Source organism: Pongo abelii, chromosome 1 (assembly GCF_028885655.2).
Source record: "Pongo abelii isolate AG06213 chromosome 1, NHGRI_mPonAbe1-v2.0_pri, whole genome shotgun sequence".
NCBI classification, from domain to species: Eukaryota; Metazoa; Chordata; class Mammalia; order Primates; family Hominidae; genus Pongo; species Pongo abelii.
In genome coordinates this window covers 206499435-206512125 of record NC_071985.2, presented here as the reverse complement: position 1 = coordinate 206512125, position 12691 = coordinate 206499435, and the positions used below count along the sequence as shown (strand labels likewise).

Genomic DNA, 12691 nt, shown 5'->3' with positions numbered 1-12691 from the left:
AAAACCAGCCTGGACAACAACATTGGAAGACCTCCATCCCCCATCTCTAAAAAAACAAAACAAAACAAAATGAAAAATTAAGTATCTATATTATCAATTAGAAAACAGGGGCTCAGGCCCGGAGCGGTGGCTCACGCCTGTAATCCCAGCACTTTGGGAGGCCAAGGTGGGCGGATCAGCTAAGGTCAGGAGTTCAAGACGAGCCTGACCAACACGGCAAAACCCCATCCCTACTAAAACTACAAAATTAGCCAGGTGTGGTGGCACGTGCCTGTAATCCCCACTACTCAGGAAGCTGAGGCAGGAGAATCACTTGAACCCGAGAGGCAGAGGTTGCAGTGAGCTGAGATTGCACTATTGCACTCCAGCCTGGGCAACAAGAGCAAAACTCTTGTATCAGAAAAAAAGAAAAAAGAAAACAGGGGCTCAGAGAGGTTATACCTTGCCTAAAGTCACACAGCTGGGCAACAGAGAGCTGAGACTAGATCTCAGGTATCTTGACCTTTCACCCCATCCTGCATGTTTTCCATTGTAATCATTTCTCTGCCTCTCCTTTTCTCTCCCAGAGGGCATGCAACATTTTGGGGGAGAGGACAAGTCTTCCATTTCAAAGATTTGCTGCTCCACAGATAAGGGCTATGAGAATGACAGTCCCCAGTGCGACTCTGGCCCTCATCCTCCTTCATGCAAATACAGGTATGTTCAAGTTGTAGAAAAGAACTTGGAGCTGAGCCAAAGCTGTCAAGGCTCCAGACCACCCAGACCCTTTAGCCCTTCCTTCCTACAGGAGGAACAGGTGTCCCTCCTGACAACAATCCAGGTTACCAATGTGGATGTGTCTGGTCATTGACTCTCCTCAAAGCCCCTTTAAATCTCTCATCCCCCTTGATCCAACAAGAACCCAGCATGTTGGCCTGGCAGGAGAGAGTTTGGCCTTGAGTGATTAGTCCCAGGCTTGTTAAGTGACCTCAGGCAGGTCACAACCGAAGGCTCGATTTCCTTAGATGTAAAATGAACACATCAATACCACATGCTATTCTAACCCACAGGACCACTGAGAAGATCTAAATTAAATATTGTACACGCAAGTGCTTTGGAAACAAATTTCAGTGCTAATGAGAAGTACTATTAAACTCCTCCTGCCTTGTAGAGCTAAACAAAGTTGTGCCACCTGCTCCCAATAGAGGCTGCCTCTCAGGGGACTCTGCTGGGCCCTGAGGGTAACCAAAAGCAGCCTGTCACCTTTCTGCTCAGAGGCGGGAGGTCGTAAGGTCAGCCACCCCTCGTGGCTAAAGGAGACCACCCTTTACCTGGCACTTCCCTGCCCAAGCAGGGAAGAAGCAAGCTCTGGTCTGATGGCTGAGAGGGCACCGGCAGAGAGAGAGCAGGCAGGGTCGCTAGCAGAGAACAAGGGATAGGCCCCACCTGAATGCAGGATTCAGGTGCATCCAAGAAGACTCACAAAAACAAAGGACAGGTGCACAGCTGGACACAGAACACCTACAGCTTTCTCAAGGCAGGGACAGGGCTCCCACCAACAACATGTGCCCAACTCCTAGAGGGAGTCCTACAATTCCTGAGTGCAGGTGCAGTGAGCTGGGCGCTTCTCAGTGCAGGGCTGTGTGCATCTGCTGCGGGAATGCCAGAGGCAGGAGATGCAGCTGCACCCCTCTAGGAGGCTATGCCAAGACTCAAACAGACAATAAATAGCAATTCGACATCACTGAAGATAACCTCTCTGAGCCATTTCCTCATCTGCAAAACAGAGACAGCTTTTATCTCATGTGATTTGAGTAGAGATTAAATAAGATTGCTTTTATAAAGTGCCTGACACTACTCTGTAGATACCAAGTGGCAACTATTATTAAAACACACACACCCGTTCAACACAGGAGATGTTACAGGGCAGGCAAGGCCTAATGCCAATGTTATGGATAAACAATAAGGGAAAAGGGTTTGGGAGAGAAAGAGAAAGTGACTGCTGTGGGCTGGGAAGACCTCCCAAAAGGGGAAGAATCTGCACAGCCCTGAAAGTTACTACAGTGAGCTGGGCACTCTACCAGGCATGCCCACGTTCAGCCTCTACGTTGGTCTTAAGGATGAGGCAAGTCAGGTTCAGAGAATGAGGTGCATGAACCTCAAGGTTCATGGTCACACAGGTACCGAGAGGCAGCGTCAGGAGCAGAACCCAGGGCTTCTCACTACGTCTTTCCTTTATACCAGGGCTGGACGCCATGGGGCTGGCTTGGAAGGAGAGGAAAGGCAAACTTCGTGGGTGCTCAGCTGAATGAAGTCTGGGCAATCTGACCAACTAAGCCCTCTAAGTGCCTTGGCATGCCTAGAGACACATGTCCTACCTGAAGCCTTCCTCCCAGTCCCCAGCTGACCGCCCTCCCACTGTTCTGCAGTCAGTCTGCTATTTTCCCAAAGAGAAAAAGGTCATCACTTCCTTTTTACAGAGTCCTATCTGGGCTTCTTGAGACAGTTTCAAGGTGACCTTTAAGCGATTTGTTCTTCTCTTCTTTTGAGAAGTGAGAGAGGCACCTTCTAGTGTCATTTTTATAGGAAACCAGTTGCTGGGTCTGATATCCATGCATGTGAAGTAGGCAGTGACCCCATCTCCCCTATTCACAGACTTAATCTACAGAGGAGATGGCAGGATTCGCCTTGCAAAGACCAAAACCAAAAAAAGCTATAAGATGTAAAGGGACAAAAGAAGCCTTTTGTGTCCCTGGTCAGGAGACAAGATGAATACCTGCTTTATGGGCTCCCCGGCCTCTGCCAGGCATTCTGGGTCAGGAACATGGGTAAACAATTGCAGGAGATGCCAGTGGTGAGCTGAGTTACAGTGAGGCTCTCCTCTGGAACAAGTACTAGCCTGGGAGTCAGGTGAACTTGGAACAAAGCAGAGTTCATGCAGGGTCCACAGCACAATGTGGGGTGGGGAATGCACCTAACTCCTAAGGCTTGGGGTCATTCCCACAGTTTTCCCAATAGCCTAAATCCTCTTCACACGACTGGCCCCTCCCCACCAAGGACAAGCAAGAATTCCTGACTGCTGGGGAGAGAAAAAAGTTCCAGAGAGGGAAGGTGACTTACCTAATGTCACCCACTGAGTCAGAGGTAGACTAGAACCCAGAAGCAACTATTCTAGAACTTCAGCTCCCACCCTGCTCCTCCCACCCCAGTCTCTGCAAGAGTCTACCTGAGGCTCTGCTCCATGGTTAGGGTAGGAAGGAGAACTGCAAAGCACTTTCTATTCTTATAGGAGGGGTAACCTGCAAGGGAAGCAGCTGCCATAGATGACAGAATGAGGGCTCCAACGGAACTCCTACCCACGCTGGGGTGTTGAGAGAATAGGCAAGACCCCACAATCAGCTCCCAGGCTCTTGGGTATCTGAGAGTGCAGAGGGAGCATGGCCTCAGCCCCCCACCCTTATCCCCACAAGGCAGCTGGTGCCATCTTCCCTCCCGCCACGACCAGCTCAAGTGAACAGTATAGGACACATGGAAACCCTGATACCTTAAGGAAGGACATCGGTGGCAGCCTAGGTTTGAGAGATTTGTAATCCTTCAGCTCAGAGGAAGGTTGTAGGAGGCTGAGGTAGGGATGCATTTGCTGTAGGTGGTTAAAATATTAACAGGGGCAGCTGTCACTCATTGAACACTTCCTGTGTATACAAACTCAGTTTTATGTGCATTAATTTATGTAATAATCACATTAATAGCACTATAACTGGATACTATTAGTTCCCATTTTTATTTTTATTTATTTATTTATTTATTTATTTATTTATTTATTTTGAGACGGAATTTCACTCTTGTTGCCCAGGCTGGAGTGCAATGGCGCAATCTTGGCTCACTGCAACCTCCGCCTCCTGGGTTCAAGCGATCCTCCTGCCTCGGCCTCCGGAGTAGCTGGGATTACAGGCAGCCGCCACCACACCTAGCTAATTTTTTGTATTTTTAGTAGAGACGGGGTTTCACCATGTTGGCCAGGCTGGTCTCAAAACTCCTGACTTCAGGCGATCCACCCTGCCTCAGCCTACCAGTGCTGGGATTACAGGCGTGAGCCACTACGCCCAGCTTAGTTCCCCTTTTATACATGAGGAAACTGAGGTTCAGAGATGCTGCTAAGTGGCAGAGTGGTAGCTGAATTCCACAGTGCAAAGGTGAAGCTGGGAAAAATGGGCTTTCATTTTTGAGGCCTGAACAGGGACTCTTCAGATCTTTAGACCACCTTTCTCTCCACTCATGGCCAGATGCTAGAACTCCTGTTTTCAGAGGCAGAAAAATGCCTTTCCAAGGCAGAAACAGACTTTTGGAAAGGAGACCACGTCCAGCCTCATCATTTTACAATGGGAAAACTGAGGTCCAAGGCTGAGTGACTTGCCAGAGTTTCCAGAGTCAGTGGAATGACAGAAATATCACGCCTGGAAGAGACCACGAAGATCAACTGATGGGTAGGGAGGTGTGACTGGTCCAAGGACAGAGGGAGGTGGGAAGAGAAGCCAGGTTTTCCTGACTTCTAGACTGATATTGTTGCCATGGCACCATCTCTGCTCTCCAGCTGCCCAGGGTCCCGGGCACAGCACTTGGGTGGTGACAAAGCAGGCCAGGCCAAGCTGACCTCATTAGCACTAGAGATACCAGGCCTGCAGGGACAAACTTCTGACTGCCTAGAGTGGGGTCTCTGCAGTCATGCTGTTGTCCCACCAGCAGCCACTGAGACTCAAAGTGTGTCTGCCAGCCCTGAATGCCCTAATATAATGCCAGGTGTGGTGGGCAGATGAGGGGATCGGGGACAGGAGGCAATTTATAGATTGCACTTGTGAGGTCTCCTCCTGGTCTCACACAGTCAAATGACATCACTGTCACTTCAGCTTCTTACAGCAAATCAGACGACATTTCATGACTCAATTAGTATGGTCAAATTGAGAGTCTTACCCATTTCACAGGTGAGGGAGACCTGCAGAAAAAGGCCTCAGCTATTCAAGGTCAGGCATTTATGTCGGAATCAGTACACATAGTTCCCCTTGTCCAGTCCTTGATTTCTCTCCAGGAAGCTAACTGCCATCAGGGTATAGGTGCTGATGGCTTAGTTCCATGTAAGGCTCTGCTACTGTGACCAGCTTGGCACAAGAGCCCTGCACCAGGAACCCAGCTCCTGGATCTATCAAATTAGAGGCACCACTTCCCTCCCGCAGCATGTCCCAGAGCCTGCCTCACACCAGCCCGGCAGCACCGCTCAGCTCCTGCACGTCCTTGGGAGAGCTGGAAGGTTTCCTGCCAAATCCCCAAACCCAAATCTCAGGCAGAGGGGACAGCAGAGTCCCAGGACCTCATGCCTTCCACAGCCAGCTGGGGGCAAGCTGAAAATGCAAAGGCAGCTGTCAAAGCCCCCCTGAACACCACTTCCAGGGACTTCTGGGCAATGTAGGCTCCAGTAAGCTCCCCCAATCACTCAGCAGAACACAAGTGCTCAGGCCTAGCAGGGAGACCAATACTCTGAGAGCGAATAACTTGTCTGTTTCCTTCTCCCCAAAAGAAGGTTTCAAAGTCTCTTCAGGCCTGAACATCCTTAGGCCCCCCCATGTACCTCACCTACTTGATTGAGCAGCAGGCCAGACAGCACCCTGAGACACAGCCAGGCAGCGACCTGGGGGTGAGCTGGGGTCAGGCCAAGGCCTCAACCTCCTCTACTCTCCCTCCACTTCCAAAACAGACTTCAGAAATTTCCAGGGCCCCTTGTCCCACAGATTCTATAAAGTATGGCATTCCTGGGCCGGAAATTGACTCAGGGGCTCCTAACTAGCCTGGACAAGCAAAGCTGACAGATAACATTCTGGAGATGAAGGAAAGGTGGGAATATGGGGATCCCCTGTGTTCCACCACACTTGTAAGTTTCCTGCGCCCAGGTCTCCACTATGCTTAAACTCCTCAAGCAGGCCAAGTAGAAATATACTCCATCCTGGAACAGGCTCCAGTGAAGTCTGTCATAAATTGCCCTGGTTGCTGTTGACAGAGCAGAATGTGCCACTGGCCAGAAGACACTCCTTTCTGTCTCACACACAGCGGGGTGCCTGGCTCCCCTGGGGGTCTGGCCCAGCCAGAGGAGACTTGCCAGTCGTGGAAGCCTTACTGAAGGGACCTAGGATCAGAAGCATCCCATTCTCTAATCCTGCTCTCTTCTGTGCACAGTGCTGGCTCCAATCTTGGGAAGCCTCAGATCACAGATCACAAGCCACAGAACTGGAGCCTGAGAAGGACCAAGGTGGCAGGATGGAGACTGCCTACCTTATGGGGGTAGTTCAGATCCTTACTCCTGGACAGCCTCAAATGGTGCGAGATGAGGCAAGAAGCTCACCAGTCTGGTGGCGGCCGCAGTATCGGAGCAAACGGGACTTACCTATCTTCATGAGGCAGGCCAGAAGGATCCAGAGGGAGATCTCGAAGGGGGTGCGCACGTGCGTGTAGTCGATGCCCAGGACTGGAAAGGCCTTGCGCGGCTTCATGCCATGATCAGTGACGGAATGATTAACAGGGCGGCTCTCTGGGGTGACCTCCGGTGGAGCGGTGGTGACATCCCCAATCGAGCGTTCTCGTGGTGGCTCTGAGCTTCGAATGGTGCTGGCAGTTGGGCTGAGCTGGAGGCCATGGCTCCTGAGAACAGGCAGCAGCCCCACCAAAGCGACCACCACGAGCAAGGAAGGGAAGATCCGAGGTGGAGAGAGGCCACAGATGCCAGACCGCAGAACCATGGTGCTGCTCCCAGAGCCGGCCTCGACCTTACCCAAGTGAGAGTAAAACCGGGCACATAGGTAGCAAGGGGTCAGCAAGTGGGAAGAGAGACTGGCGTAGTCTCTAGGAAAAGTTCATGTTTTAGAGAGGCATTTCCATGGAAGCAATTTTCTGGGGGTGGAGGGAGGCTGGGTTTGCAATCTGGAACTCCAAAGTGCGGAAAGGGGGCAAGGACCCAGGAAGGACCACGGAAGGAGACCAAAAGGTCTGGAACTCCGGGCCTGGGAAGGGGGAGGAGGGATGTGGGAAACTGAGCCCTAGGGATAGAGGAAGGGGCAGGATAGGCTGGACCCGTGCAAGGGAAAGGAAGAGGGAAGGCTGGGACCTTTGGCTGAGGAAAGTGACTGAGGAGCTGAGACTCTGGGCTGTGGGCTAAAGGAAGCGGTAGGGAGCCTGAGCTAAAGGAAGGGGACCGAAGGGGGTGAGACCCAGTCCAGGAAAAGGAGAGAGGGGGCTGGGAGCCCAGGCTGAGAAGGAGTGAAACCGGGAAGCGGCCGGGAGCTTCTCCACCCAGAGAGGGGCAGGGGTCCAGGCGCGCCGGGCTGAGATTCCGGGGAAATGGAAAGAGGCGGAAGGCAGGCGGCCTGGCGGGAAGGCGCCTCGGCGCGGGCTGGGGGCGGCTCGCGGTGGGCCAGCAGCAACACGCCCCTCCTTGCGGCCCCGGCGCGGCGCGGCGCTCCGCCCCGGCCCAGCTGCAGCTCCTTCTCGTCCAGCTCCAGAACTAACCCTAGCCCCGGCCCCGGCGGCAGCGAACTGAAGCCTAGCTGAGCCCGGCGCTGTCACTTATAGGCACCAGCGAGCAGCCGGTGCGGCGGGCTAGAGAGACCGTCGGCACCCGCCCAGCGCAGCGGCCCCTGTCGCCGAGGGAAGGAAGTATCGCGTAGGAAGAGGAAGGAGAGTCAGAGATGACAAAAAAAAAAGTCCTGAATATACGGAGAACCTCACTAACGCGAGTAAAATGCCGACTACTTACAAAGCGATTTCACGTCCACATCTGCAGTCTCATAAGGGCTTTCCAATAATCCTGTGAAGAATGTATTATTAGTTTATGTATTTAGTTACCGTGTGACCTTGAGCAAGTTACTTAACCTTTCTGTTTCACAACTTTCTCATCTGTTAAGTAGAGACAGTAATAGTGACTATGTCAGAGGGATGATGTAATGACTGAGACAATCCGTGTAAACTATTTGGAATGCACCCTGGCACATTATTACAATTCCACTTTTACAGATGAGGAAACAGGTGAAGAGAGTCCCCTGGCTACTATGTAAGTAGTTGTATTGCTTACTAGGGCTGCCGTAACAAAGTATCACAAACTGGGTGGCTGCAACAACAGAAATTGATTGTCTCACAGTTCTGGAGGCTGGAGGTCGGATCTAGGTGTTGGCAGGGTTGGTTTCAGCTGAGAGCTATGAGGGAGAATCTGTCCCATGCCTTTCTCCTACCTTCCAGTGGTTTGTTGGGACTATCTGGTATTCCATGGAGTTCTCCTGGTGTCTCTGTCTCTGCGTCCAGATTCCCCGCCCACACTTTTTTTTTTTTTTTTTTTTTTTTGAGATAGAATCTGGCTCTTGTTGCCCAGGCTGGAGTGCGGTAGCACCATCTCGGCTCACTGCAACCTCTGCCTCCTGGATTCAAGCGATTCTCCTGCCTCAGCCTCCACAGTAGCTGGGATTACTGGCACCCACCACCATGTCCAGCTGATTTTTGTATTTTTAGTAGAGATGGGGTTTCACCATGTTGGTCAGGCTGGTCTCGAACTCCTGACCTCAGGTGATCCACCCGCCATGGCATCCCAAAGTGCTGGGATTACAGGGGTGAGCCACAACCCCCAGCCAGATTTCCCGTTTTTATAAGGACACCAGTCATTGGATTAGAAATCCAACCTAATTACCTCATCTTAACCTGATCATCTTCAAAGACTCCATCCTAATTAGTCCATCTTCATAGGCACTGGGCATTAGGACTTCAACTTCTTTTGTGGGGACACAATTCAACCCACAACAGTGGCATGCTTTAAGTAGTGGAACTTAAATTTGAACCTATAGTTTGGTTGAAATTGGTGAGGTTCAAGGGATCATGGCTGTACAATGGAATCACTGGAAAGCTTTTTTAAAATACCATGTTTTGGCCGGGCGTGGTGGCTCACGCCTGTAATCCCAGCACTTTGGGAGGCTGAGGCAGGCGGATAACGAGGTCAGGAGTTCGAGACCAGCCTGACCAATCTGGTGAAACCCTGTCTCTTCTAAAAATAGAAAAATTAGCCGGGCATGGTGGCGTGTGCCTGTAATCCCAGCTACTCAGAAGGCTGAGGCAGGAGAATCGCTTGAACCCAGGGGGCGGAGGTTGCAGTGAGTCAAGATTGCACCACTGTACTCCAGCTTGGGCGACAGAGCGAGACTCTGTCTCAAAAAAAAATAAAAATAAATACCAATGTCTGATAAAATTAGCTGGGCTTGGTAGTCCTAGCCGCTTGGGAAGCTGAGGCAGGAATATCATTTGAACCTAGGAGTGTGAGACTACAGTGAACTATGATCACACCACAGCACTCTAGCCTGGGCAACAAAGGGAGACCCTGTCAATAATAGTAATCATCATCATCATCATCTTTTGTAAAATACCATTTCCGGGGTCCCACCGTTAGAGATTTAGATTCAATTACTTCAGGGTAGTGCCCAAGTATTTTTTTCAAAGGCTCTGATATACAACTAGGGTTGGGAGGTATAGAAATCACTGAAATGCTGTCCCTGTTTTGCAGAAGAGTACATTAAGGCCAAAACAGTCAAAGTGTCTAGCTCAAGGTCACATCACAAGTACTTGAGGTTCAATTTAGTTTAACAAATGTTTACTGGGCCTCTTGACAAGGCTTTGTGCTGGGCTCTGGCAACACAGAGATAAGCCAGAGGGAGGAAGGAGGTGGTAGGAATTGGGAGGCGGCATAAAGTGGACATAATGAGGGCTTCTAGAATGCTGGTAATGTTCTATTTACTGGGCGATAGCTACAAAGGTTACAGCGACGTAGTTGTTTCGTGATAACTCATTGAAGACTCAAGATGTGCGCACTTTTTTCTAGGTATGCTATCCTTCCACAGAAAAATATATTAAAATAATAATAAGCTAGCAGCAGTGGCTCATGCCTGTAATCCCCGCAACTCAGGAGCCTGAGATGGGAGTATCAGTTGAGGCCAGGAGTTTAAGACCAACCTAGGCAATGCAGGGAGACCCTGTCTCTAAAAAAAATAAGTAAAATAAAATAATAATATCCAGGTGCAGTGGCATGCACCTGTAGTCCCAGCTACTTGGGAGGCTGGGGCAGAAGAATCACTTGAACCCAGGAATTTGAGGCTGTAATGCACTATGATTGTGCTTGTGAAATAGCCACTGCACTCCAGCCTGGGAAACATAGTGAGACCCATCTCTAAAAATTAATTAGGCCAGGCACAGTGGTTCATGCCTGTAATTCCGGCACTGTGGGAGGCTGAGGCAGGCAGATCACTTGAGGTCAGGAGTTCAAGACCAGCCTGGCTAACATGGCAAAACCCTGTCTCTACCAAAAAATACAAAAATTGGCTGGGCGTGGTGGCGCACGCCTATAGTCCCAGCTACTTGGGAGGCTGAGGTGGCAGAATCCCCTGAACCCAGGAAACGGAGGTTGCAGTGAGCTGAGATTGTGCCACTGTACTCCACCCTGGGTGACAGAGGGAGACTCTGTCTCAAAATAAATAAATAAATATAAAAATTAATTAATTAATAAAGTGATACGATAGTAACTGAAGGTGGCAACATTAAACCGAGTTCTCTCTCTCTCTCTTTTTTTATAATCCCATGCCTAAACTGAGTTCTCTGTACCTCACATTCTCCAGGCACAAATTCCAGCCACCTGGGAAATGACAGAGAAGGGCAGGGGACTTGTGTCATCTGGGAGCAGATGGAAGGAGAACATCAGCTATAACGAAAGTAACCAAAGAGCGTTTAGAGCAAGGATCAGAATAATAACAATAATGCCTCACAATTGTTCAGCCCTTTAGAGTTCACAACAAAGTGCCCCAGGTTTATCAATAATCCAAATGCTAGGCTGGGTGCGGTGGCTCATGCCTGTAATCCCAGCACTTTGGGAGGCCGAGGCAGGTGGATCACCTGAGGTCAAGAGTTTGTGACCAGCCTGGCCAACACAGCGAAACCCTGTCTCTACTAAAAATGCAAAAATTAGCTGGGTGTGGTGGCACGTGCCTGTAGTCCCAGCTACTTGGGATGCTGAGGCACGAGAATCACTTGAACCCGGGAGGCAGAGGTTGCAGTGAGCCGAGATCACGACACTGCACTCCAGCCTGGGTGACAGAGTGAGACCCTGTCTCACAAAAAACAGTACCTATTATTATTCTTTTTTTTTTGAGACAGAGTTTCGCTCTTGTCGCCCAGGCTGGAGTGCAGTGGCGATCTTGGCTCACTTGCAATCTCCACCTCCCAGGTTCAAGTGATTCTCCTGCCTCAGCCTCCCAAGTACCTGGGATTACAAGCACCTGCCACCACACTCAGCTAATTTTTGTATTTTTAGTAGAGACAGGGTTTCACCACGTTGACCAGGCTGGTCAGGATCTCCTGACTTCAGGTAATCCACCTGCCTTGGCCTCCCAAAGTGCTAGGATTACAGGTGTGAGTCACCACACCTGGCCAAAGAGTAGCTATTATTCTCATTCCCATTTTACAGGTGAACAGACAAGGCCCAGAGACATAAAGCTATTTGCCCAAGGTCACACATCTATTAAGATGCAGATCCATGCCTGGCACAGTGGTTTACACCTGTAATCCCAGCACTTTGGGAGGCCGAGCCAGGCAGATCATTTGAAGTCAGAGGTTCAAGACCAGCCTGGGCAACATGGTGAAACCCCATCTCTACTGAAAATACAAAAATTAGCTGGGCGTGGTGGCGGGCACCTGTAATTCCAGCTACTCAGGAGGTTGAGGCAGGAGAATCGCTTGAACCTGGGAGGCAGAGGTTGCAGTGAGCCAATAAAATTAAATTAAAATTAAAAAAAAGAAGCAGATCCAGGACTTAAGTCAGGTTTCTAACACCTAAGTCCAGCACCTTTTTAAAACATCACAGGTTCAATGTAAAAAGAAGAAAAGAGGGAAAGGATGGGCTGGTGGAGTGACTTTCCACAGGTGCCCTGGGGCCAGAAGCCCAAGACCTACTGTTCTTTCCAGTCTTGAAGGCAACGTTCACTGGTGTGCTCCCCACTCTCTAACTCTCCCTCACTCAGGCCTCAGTGAGTCTTTGGGTGCCAGTCTGGGACGTGGTAGATCCCAGGACAACCAGGAAATGCCAGCCCTGAGATCCTCCACGGCCTAGAGAAGGTTATAACAACAGGACAATATCAGGAAACAGGCCTTGGGAGAAACCACATGAGAGAGCCGATGGCCAAGGCCCAGCCTGGGCAGGCAGTGTAGAATAATGAATAGTTAAATGCTGGGACTGCCGAACATGGGTAGCCACATTGTCTCCTTTCAGTGCTCCGGCACCACCGCTCACTAGTCATGAGACCCTGGGCAAATCAGTGCCTGTTCTGCAGCTTCTTCCTCCATAAGGGGGGACAACAATAGTGTCAACCTCATGGGGCTCTCATGAAGATATTAGCCAATGTATTACCACTGCCCCCAGCAAGTACCACATATATTTACCATCATTCTATTTATTTACATGCACTGAGGACCTCAAGAGTAAACTTTTGATGTTGGGAACCACATGAAGTTATGCCTTCAGTCACAGAGAAAATTGACAGGCTGGAAAACAGACCCTCACATCCGTGAGATGGGTCCCACCATCAGACCACCTGCAGCATGCTATGAATTTAATATTTGTAAATAAATCACATTGATGTGTATTGTATGT

At 50.1% G+C, this 12691-nt stretch overlaps 1 protein-coding gene and 1 long non-coding RNA gene across 6 annotated transcripts in view; one reads left to right on the top strand and one right to left on the bottom strand.

The window, feature by feature from the left end:
• Positions 1-12691, bottom strand: part of SLC9A1 (solute carrier family 9 member A1) — a 72167-nt gene that overhangs the window by 52665 nt on the left and 6811 nt on the right. Inside the window, exons 1-3 of one of the 4 annotated variants that reach the window (XM_009233224.4) lie at positions 8247-8321; positions 7775-7825; positions 6410-6788 (exon numbers count right to left, since the gene is read on the bottom strand). The exons of 1 other annotated variant lie outside the window; for it this stretch is intronic. In XM_009233224.4, coding sequence (XP_009231499.2) covers positions 6410-6761 — 352 coding nt within the window. In that variant the 5' untranslated portion in view covers positions 6762-6788; positions 7775-7825; positions 8247-8321. Of the gene's footprint in view, positions 1-6409; positions 7826-8246; positions 8322-12691 lie in introns of those variants that run through there. 2 more of the 4 variants (XM_063714113.1, XM_063714115.1) reach the window with 2 other exon arrangements.
• Positions 9758-12691, top strand: part of LOC129051844 (uncharacterized) — a 42307-nt gene continuing 39373 nt past the window's right edge. For both annotated transcript variants that reach the window (XR_008516340.1, XR_008516334.1), the window contains exon 1: positions 9758-9874. This is a non-coding gene — a long non-coding RNA (uncharacterized LOC129051844). The remainder of the gene's footprint in view (positions 9875-12691) is intronic.